The 10,275-nt window shown below is 38.2% G+C and overlaps 1 protein-coding gene and 1 long non-coding RNA gene across 2 annotated transcripts in view; one reads left to right on the forward strand and one right to left on the reverse strand.

Moving 5' to 3' along the window:
* Positions 1-2,490, reverse strand: part of srgap3 (SLIT-ROBO Rho GTPase activating protein 3) — a 78,144-nt gene extending 75,654 nt beyond the window's left edge. The window contains exons 1-2 of the mRNA XM_034692620.1: positions 2,401-2,490; positions 1,545-2,129 (exon numbers count right to left, since the gene is read on the reverse strand). Of these exons, the coding sequence (XP_034548511.1) occupies positions 1,545-1,608 (64 nt within the window). The 5' untranslated portion in view covers positions 1,609-2,129; positions 2,401-2,490. The remainder of the gene's footprint in view (positions 1-1,544; positions 2,130-2,400) is intronic.
* A 33-nt stretch (positions 2,491-2,523) lies between these two features.
* Positions 2,524-5,432, forward strand: LOC117818797. Its single transcript, XR_004632400.1, has 4 exons — positions 2,524-2,635; positions 2,784-2,869; positions 3,664-3,852; positions 5,234-5,432. It is a non-coding gene; the product is annotated as an uncharacterized LOC117818797 (long non-coding RNA).
* Positions 5,433-10,275: the final 4,843 nt, after the last annotated feature.

A 10,275-nucleotide genomic window follows, 5' to 3' on the forward strand; every position in this document is an offset into this window, starting at 1 on the left:
GGAGGAGAGCCGTCTGTGTCTGCAGGCAATGCAACATGCCAGCTGTGAATGAGAAACAAGCAGCATTCACCATAAATTACCATCCATCCTCCTCACACAGTTCAAGGGCCTTGTCTGTCTAATGCACGCTGGAGCAGACAGGGCCTGACTCTTAGAAACAAGAGCAACTCTCCCATGACACACTTGGGTCAAAGCTTCATTAATGATACATAATGTTTTTTAAAATTTGGCCAAGAGGAAAGAGAACATTTCTGAATGACCAGCACATGCCACAAAAAAACAAAAAAATTAGTGAGACTGAGTGAGTGAGACTCTTTCGGATCAGCAAGTGATAGCCTGCACACACAAAGAGGATAAGATAAATTCAACAAATCCACTCCCAAGCATCTGAAGGTCTGGACTGGTGCATGAGGGTGATCAGCTGAGGCCCCTGAGGCGTAACATTAGTGAACCCACTGAGAGACAGAGAGCTGTAATGGGTCTGGGGGTTTTGAAACTGAGCCCCAGCTTCACTTGGAGAAATGTCTGCTCATTGCAGTGTGTGAACCTTATAACAGAATAAACTGTCTCTTAACAAGTACAGTGGGATTAGTTATAAGGGTGGTCTGTATTTCCCAGTTCACAGCCTGCATGGGCACTCATATACAAATACCGTATATATGTTTTGTTGTTTCTTTTTACCAGTGCTTATATGGTTTTCATTACCAGTTTATCATATGCAGGCAAAGACTGGTATAAATGGATAAAGTAGCATTAGCTGGCCAAACCTGTGACACCATGCTGAGGTGAAAACTGTTAAAGATCCACGGGCATCCCACAAAGCACTTAATCCAGTTTCATAATTCACAAATGTGCGTATTCTTTGCCTATACCATTCAACCAGTTAGTTTAACAGCTTATGGAGTAAAATGCTGTTACAGTTTGAGAGACTGTGGAGTATGGTGACTATCACACACACACAGTGTTTGATCCATGTTGCCAAGTGAGAAAACAGCCAATCACTGACAATGAATCAAAGGCAAAAAGAAATACGTGGAAAGAATGAGATCAGATGGCTGTGGATTAAACTGGACTATTCTTAACTGTTATACACCTTTAAATATTTCAAATTATCACATGATCAGTTTGAGGTGCATCCACTTGATTCCCAAATACAACAGCTCTGACCACAGAACCCCCCAAAATGTGGAAGAATTAGGTAAAATAATAGCCTACAGCAGGAGCTCCAACCTACACAGGAATCCTTTTCACCCAGCAACTAACCACATTATTGTGCCAAATAATAAAAAATCAATATGTCTGCTTTTAAATTCATGAAAAAAACCCTTTCACACCGAAGAGGGAGAAAAAAAACTGCTGCACTCTCTTGCTCTTGTCATTGGATTGACTGTCACGGTTCATCAAAAAGGAACTGCTCTCTGAATAGACCAATGGGGGTATAAGGAGAGAAAAGCAGACTAATAAACAGGGTCTTGGTCAGGCAGAGTCGCAAACAACAATGCAAACAGAGGCGGACACACACATATATCACACTCACACCGCACCTTTCACTTGGGTCTCATAATCCGCTATGATCTCCTTATCCTTCTTGTATTTAGTAGATGACATTTTCCCTCTGGTTTTAGGGTGAGACCCCGCAGGACGAGGAATCTACTGGGTCTTAGGTGATGATCCCCGACTCGTAATGTTCCTCCGTTTTTCGTCTTTCTTCTCTAGCACTCGTGCATTGAGGAGAATCAGCTGAAATGTGTCGTACTACTGCAGCCCGACTGTTTAAAAGCTCTTTGCTTAATGTAAAATAAAAAAAGAAATCAGGGTAGATATAGTAAATGAGCAGCAGTCCATCCAGTGTAGCATTCTTCTGTTTTTCTGCGAGTTCTTTTTTTTTTTCTCGAGTCCTCCTCCTTCTTCTCCTCCTCCTGGCACCGGTCAACTCTAAGGCTTCAGCGGGAAACAACAAAAGACAATAGGAAGCTCCAAACTATGGCAACAACATGATGAAGGGAGAGGAGATATATGCGTTAAGGTTTCTGGAAGGCAGGTCCTTGTACCTTCAGTGCCCGCAGATGAGCAGACATGCGTGCACGCGAGGAGGTAGGCAGACACCGCGCGTACTCTGACAAATTGCGCTGCAGGGAAACAGGAATTTAAAAGACTGTCACGTGAGCCTCCTCGTACTGTCAGCCACCAGTCCTCCTCCCCCTTCACTACCCCCGCCCTCTCCTTCTCTCTCTCTCTCTCTCTCTCTCTCTCTCTCTCTCTCTCTCTCTCTCTCTCTCACACACACACACACACACACACACACACATTCACCATTTGAATAATGATTGCCACCATTTACTTATTTTTTCCTACAATGTACAACGTAAATAATCATCATAATCACAATAGCATAATTACCTTTCTAGACCTCTTGCAGTGCACGTTTTAATCAACGTTCAATCGTTCATTTTTCCAGAGGTAAAAAATAGAGCAAGAAAAACATCCTCATCTCTGGACCATATTGCCATGGAAACGTCACACGTTTTTTTTCCCTCTGCATTACTTTCACGTACTGCTCAGATGTGGCACATTTCTGCAGAGGTTGTGAGGGAACATCTTCAACATGCAGATCAGAGACTTGGTGAAGTGACAGGTCTGGCTCAGGCATGACACACAATACACACCCCTGATGTTGTACTGTGTAGACGTGCAATCTCTGGATGCAAACTGATATCTTTTGTGGACACATTGTCTTCTGCACAGCTCTCAGTACTGACAAATCCTAAAACCCTATGTTGCAGCCAGTTCAGGGCGTGTCCAGAGGGGTGGCAAGGCCCACCATGAAATCTTATCGGCCACCCCATGTGGTAACGAGACAGGCATGCAGGTGAGGAATCAGTCTTTAAAAAAAAGCTCAATTTTTTTTGTTCTGTGTGTGTGTGTGTGTGTGTGTGTGTGTGTGTGTGTGTGTGTGTGTGTGTGTGTGTGTGTGTGTGTGCTTGCGCATACACTCCATGCCACCTCTGCATGTGTTAATGCCCCAGTCAAAAGGGCTAGGCACGCCCTTGTATCTAGTTTTAATTTCTGCCTCTGTTTTTCCTGTAGCAGTGCTGATAGAGTCACATTTGACATTAATCTTAACGGAAAGCATGAAAAAGTGAAGGAATTCCAACAGAGGCATGAACAGATTAAATATAAAAGTTTTCTGCTTCAAAATACTCCATGAACAGAAAGTGAAAGCAGCTGAGCAATCCTAAGGACACTTCTTCATAATCCATGATCATCCATGTGCTTAACATATTGTAAGACAGTGATGCATATCTTTCTAATCTTTTTTTTTTTTTTCAAATATTGTGTTTGAATGAGTTATATATTAGAGTCAGCTGTGCGTATGTGATGGGACTCACATAGGCCCAACATGTTTCTTATGTGAAAACTCAAATTTTTGAATTCATAATGTGAAAACAAGTTGCTCTTCAGAGGCACTGTAGTGAGGGAGAGTGAACGCGTCGTCCTGACACAGACTGTCATCTGCATGTGTATGTCTTTCTAACAGTCTGACTCAGTTTGTTGTCTGTCACCTTCATTTTTCTCAGTTCAGGAGGGAACAGGCTGTTGACGCAGAATGAGGTGACTCAAACCTGCAAACTCTTAACACTGTAAACGCCCTCTGCATTTCAGCTCCATCTGCTGCACAAAGGCCTCAATGTGTACGAAGCTGGCCCACCTGAAATCCTCAACTAAAATCATCAGTGGATCATAACTCTTCCTTAAAAGGATAAGATGAAGTCAGCACACCAGAAGCTGATCCAATGGGAAATTTAATGAAAAATATCACCACAAGTAACGTTTTGGGCTGTTCGAATGGTGGTGGGTCTTGTTTATATGATGATTACTTAAAGGGCATTTAGACAAGAGAGAGTTATCTGTGATATGACTCTCTCACTCTCACCCTCTGGAAGTCTACTCAGACAGTGAACTGATCTTAAGGTCAGACAGATACACAGTCCCCCAGCCCTACACTGCAAAAAAAGGGTAGCTTATTTATAGGATGAAAAACATTAATTCAAGGTGAACATTTCTTAAAACTAGTGAAATTATTTGTCCATGCAGCAAGAAAATTTTACTTGACAAGAAATCTTAAAATTGGATTGTTAAATCTAGAAATAAGCAGGCTCTGAAAAATGTATTAAAAGGGTGGAAATAACTAGAATATGCTGTTTTTTAGCTCAAACTACCTGAAAACAAACTTCCTACAGCACAGTTATAAGTGAAATATACTTAATATAAGCAAAGAAAATCTCATTTATTTATTTTGCATACTTATTTTGAGCAAATAAAGGCCTGGGTACAACAAAAACAACACAACTTTAAGTAAAAAATGACTCACTATTAAAAAAATATATGGTTACGCTTTTTCTTGATATAAGCTGGCTCATCATAAAATAAACCCTAATCCATCTTAAAACTAAAACTAAAATCTTTAAACCAGTTCTTATTCTTAGAATAAACCTCTTAAATGTTTCTACAGAAACCTCAACAGCAAGCTCGATTACTGGCAACATTTAATAAATGTCAGGATTAACAACATATAACATCATATAACACTATTATTAGTGTCTCAGGGTTGATGCATACTTCGAGACATTTAAAACAGTCTTTAAAGCCAAAACAAAACAAATATATTACCAATCTGCACAGCAGAACTATGAGCAATCAATAAGATACAAGCTGAACTGTGTCTTGAATAGATGCCTTATGTGTTATTCTTAAATCAAGCAACTTGAAGTTGTTACTCAATCTTGAAACAAGTTTTATTTTGATGAGACTTCAGGTGAGACAACCAATGTAGCTTGTTTTAATAGTCATTCACTCAATTTAAGATTCCCAGACTAATTGAGATTAAAAAAAGACATGTTCATAATCAATTTAAGATTCAACCATACATACAAAGATTGAAAATAAGTAAATAACTCTAAAAACAAGGTAATTTATCTAGCATGTCTCAATCTAAGAATTTAAATCTTGGTAAATGCCGGATTATTTGCAGTGTACAGGTGCTGATTATGCTAAATTTTTATGCATATGCCGAGTGGAAATGATGTGATATAAATGATCAAAATGGCCTACACAAGCTACATGAAGATGTTTGTGTTGTTGTTGTTGTTTTGATATAACATGCCATAACCTGTGTGACACAGCCTCATGTTTCTCATTGCAGTGCTCTGCCTATTTTTTTTTATCTTTGCAGTTCCTGTTGTTAGTCTGTGTTGCTGGTCAGGCCCTGTGTGTCGCCTACATGTCTGAGGACTGAGGCCATGACAGTGTAGACACTTCACTTGTGACACACCAGTTGTGACAGAGAGAGGCCTGCTGCAGGGCCAAAGAGACAGCAGGATGGATTCTGCTTTTATTTGTGTTTACAAAAGAGGGGTGGGGTGGTCCTTGAATCCCTCCCACCATCCTCTGTTCCTTACTGCTATACCTCTCTGATCAGGCAGCTCAGGGCAGGAAGCCTGGGAAACTAAAACTTCACTGTTATGTTACAAAGATCCATTGTGGGATCGTGTTGCTATTCCTTACTGTAGAGAAAGAGTGGGAACTGCTCTAGTGTGTCGAAGCAGAAAGTGACAGAAAACATGGAGAAGACTTCTGAGGTGACCCAGGGTTGCCATAGAGACAGAAATCCTCTTTAGTTGCCAGGAAATTGAACAGCCAATGCCAAGAACCTCACATGACCTGTGTAAAGCTGAGTGTCAAATAACAGTTACAATATGCAATTCAACAAAAACAAACTGATTAGTCCTCAGTTTGACAAACACACAAAGGACATTCTGACACTTCAATGAGCATTTGTTTGATCTTAAAATGCTAAAAGAAACACACAGTATGTCAGTAAAGAAATACATCAGTTTGACCTGACTTAATGTGAAAATGTCTTAACTGTCTGTCATATGAAAACCCTGTTGAAATGACAGCACACAAGCCTTAAAGGTTGCTTATTTGTCTACTTATTCCCTAGAGGAATATTTGCAAAAACATATGTACTCTTGTTTCTTATTATTGCATCCCTTTGAATTTAAAACATCATTGCCCTGCAGGACTCTGGGTAATCTTCAAATAGGAGTATTGAATGTAACAGGCTTCCTTGTTTCAAATCTATGCCAGGCGTTCAGCACTGATCATTTAGAATATCATCTGCAGTAAAAGATGTAGTGTGGTGAATATTAGTGCGTATTTTACTGTCACAGACTGCTTCAGGGTAATATATGAGAAGCCAGCAATGCCAAAAATGACTTCTTCACTTTCTCAGCTATATTTACATGCATGAGAATGTGAAACTACATCTACATACCAAGTAGCACTATGATCAAGTTGATATTCTATTTGACAAAGATTGGCCTCTCATTAGAGTTAGTCATTCATTATTTCTGGTGTTAGGTTACAGCAAATGCATGAAGAGTCGAGACTGCAACACAGTTTTCCCTCATCTAATCTGGGCCCTGTTTAAATCAATACTTGACACGTACTGATCCTGTGTGATTAAAAACACGGAAACTGGGAAACGACTGAATTTAGAACACAGAATGTGACACAGTTTTGAATTTATCAATACATTTATTGACTACTGTGGGGTTTGCTTTGGGGTCAGGCTGTGTTCACTATTATATGCATTATATAGGATATAGACTCTGACTTTTGTCAGCAACATGCAACACATGCCAATTACATGCAAACCACCTCCGTTATTATCTTTGGAAGACTCCCAGAGGTGAACTATAAACAGTGGTGGACAAAGTACACAGCTTCATTACTTAGGTCAAAGTAAAGATACTCCTGGTCAAATATTACTCCAATACAAGTGAAAGTTGCTCTGTCAAATTATTACTTGAGTTAAAGTACTGAAGTACATGCTTTTAACAATACTGAAGTATTTAAAGTACTTCTTAGCAAATCTCAAAACATTGTGTTTTCATAATAAAATGCAGTCAAGAATACAAAGGAGTACATTCTGTTACATTATGTTTATTTAGAAACCATTACTTGCAATCTCTGAAAACTATCCCACGGAAGACAAACAGAAACTAAGTTACTCCAAGCACAGACAACTTAGTTTGAAATGTTCATCTGGAATGAAACAAATGTTACGTAGCTCAACACGCTTTCTCAGGTTGGGCAGTGACTTTTTGTATGTTTGGGCAGAGTGGGAAACAGGGAGAACATTTCACACGATACGTATCATTCTTCATTTCAAAAACCTCTAACACGGGCTGAAGACATGACCATGGGTGCTCAGGTGGAGAATTATACCCATCATTACCACCTCTACATGAACTGCCTGATCTGTGTGAAATTTGCTCTGTGTTTGCTTCACTTTCAACCGTGGGATCAGATTTCAGGGAAAAGAAGGAAATTCATGAGCTGACTTCGAAGCAAAAGTAGTGAGTAACTAGAGCATTGATAGAAATGTAGTGGAGTGAAAAGTACAATAATTGTCTTCTGAATGTAGTGGAGTAAAAGTAATAAGTTCCCCCAAAAAATAATACTCAAGTAAAGTACAGATACTCAAAAATCTACTTAAGTACAGTACTCAAGTAAATTTACTTTGTTACTGTCCACCACTGTATGTAAGAGGCAAAAGAGAATTGGTCCTTCATATGGAGAGGGTCCCAAAGATACTTCAAAGAAAAACTGTGGTTGCAGGTAGAGGCCCAGGGAGATGGTCTATGTACAGAGTCTAGATTCTTGTACTCAGACTGTGATAACCCTTGATGCTGATTTACATTGTCATCAATCAATCATTAGGGACTCGAGCAGAATGAGCGATGTCTCTTTGATATTCCGGGTATTCCTTCCCTAAGAAGTCAGCTCAAGTCTCACTTTGATCCAAATAAGTAATACATACTGAGAGAAGGATCTGAGGAATAATCCTGCTGAGAGTCTTCTCTACAGTGGGAGAAAATCCCAGAGGTTTTATCATATCTGACGGCTTTGAGAATTTTTCCCTAGTTCTTCTGTGTTTTTTTTCTCATCCACATTGCGTGTTATTGCAGCTGAAGCTGAGCTACACGTGAGGATGGAAGCATCTCAGCAGGTCTTCCTGCATGGATGACACCTGAATTACACACAGGTGAGAACAGGTCTGTAAGGGTGCCTGTTTGATCTTATGTCAAAGCTGCAAACCTAATTCCCCCCCCCCCCCCCCTGTCTGTTACTTGCTTCTAAATTTATTTGCAGAGATAGAATAGATTTTGCGAAAAGATGCCTTTGTGTATGTGTGGAGCGAAGTTTACGAAGTGTCTGACTGTTCTCTGTAAAACGTTTGCCATCTGTTATGCCTTGTTATACTTTTGTTCCTTGACATGCACACTCGCCTACTCGTCTCTCAAACTTCACACTTACTAATCTGTTGGAAAGAATGACAACAACATCTCAGAAAAACAACAACAATAGCTCTGATAAACATACCCTATAAAGTGGGCAGGGAAACAGAAACAGATATATTAATTCCGTTATTTTGTAATGTGTTTGAACAGCTAATTATTTTCTTCAACCGTTATGCTGTAAGGCAAATAATTATCTCACATATAAGTGAAGCTGTGTTACTTCCATTAACTAAGGGTTGAATTAATCATATCTGTTAAATAAAGAGTCGTTGACTGGTTTGGAATCTATATCATCAGCAAAAAGACTGGCAAGTTCTAAATTGTATCTTTTAGTGCTGGTAACCGCTGCAAGGAGGTAGGTATCTGACAAGGCAATTCATATTTTCTTTTACTCTTTCCACAATAAATATTCATGATGAGTAAACATCATGACATCAGAAAAGATATAAGATGTTTAAGAAGGTGTCACTTTGACCATGGGGATGCCAAAATACACACAAACATAAAGTTTCCCACAGAAGCTCTAATATGACACAGAAGCATACAGTTATTCTTACCACCACTCTCTGCCTTGAACTGATAGAATATTAAAACGATATGAGTGTGACTGGAAGGACTCAGTCCAAAGGCTTCGACTGACACAGAAAAAAAGACAAAAGACACTTAAATGCCAAAATCTAATGGCATTTTTGTTGCTGTGGCTGACAAGTAGAAATTTGTTGGTTCTGACAACCCATCATTACATTTGATTACAACTATGAATAACAACCCATAAGAAAAGAAAAATGTAGGAGTGAAGGGATTTTAAATTAAATTGAATTGTGTCTCTGATTTTTTTTATTCTGCCTTTTTACTGTTACCATGTCAGGTTTCTTTGGGGGTTCCTCCACCAAGCTAAAATTATGACACTATGGCGCCCTCTTCTGGTAATTAAATGGAGAGCTGTACCCGGAAGTAATAACGATTAAAACTGAGTGAAAAAGTCAAGATGAGTACATAGGGCTCCAACCATGTTTCCCGTTTAGGCTTTTAGCTCACAAAATAAAACCGATTTTAAAGTTATCCGAAGATTTAGAACAGCTTCAATGACACTGGGATTTTCTACACTTTGCCCAGTCAATACAGTTGAATTTTACCCTCATGATGTAATTTTTGACAACTTTACTTTTTGAGAAGTTTGATTCAAGTGGAATTTTGACATTTTCTTTATATTATGACATTGAATTAAAATGCAAATATTTGTTTTAATTTGATTTGAATCTCTATCTGTTACTATAAAAATAAATAACTTATAAAAGAAAGAATGAAACTCAACTCAACTCAGCTTTATTTATATAGCACCTTTCATACATAAAAACATGCAGCCCAAAGTGCTTCACAAAACAACAGAGAGACAGAAAACAACAGCAATGGTAAAATTATAAAAGGCAGGATCATAAATAAAATACTTAAAAATTAAATAAAATCAATACAGTAAAATTAACAAAATAGTTAATAGTGGAAAAAAAAGTTAGAAATAAGGTAGCGTTAACAAGATCAGGTCAATACAATAAATAAATAAATAGACAAATAAATAATTAAATAAGATAAATACATGTTAAAGGAATCATTCAAATAATAATGGTTAAAATGATAATAATAATAATAATAATAATAATGCAGAAAGAAAGAAAGAAAGAAAGACATTTTTTAGTCAAGTCAAGCCAACTTAATTATTTTTGCACATTTCATACTAAACAATTTGCCTATAGCTATCACAAAAGTGAAATTGAGAAATTTCCATTTTTTCTAATTTAAGGGCAGATATAAATCTATCAAAATGTACACAAAAGACATTACTTCATATGCCCATACAGATAAATGAGTGTGTCCAAACCATGGACTGTATAAAATATGGACGTAGTAT

The sequence above is a fragment of the Notolabrus celidotus genome, chromosome 1 (genome assembly GCF_009762535.1).
Source record: "Notolabrus celidotus isolate fNotCel1 chromosome 1, fNotCel1.pri, whole genome shotgun sequence".
NCBI classification, from domain to species: Eukaryota; Metazoa; Chordata; class Actinopteri; order Labriformes; family Labridae; genus Notolabrus; species Notolabrus celidotus.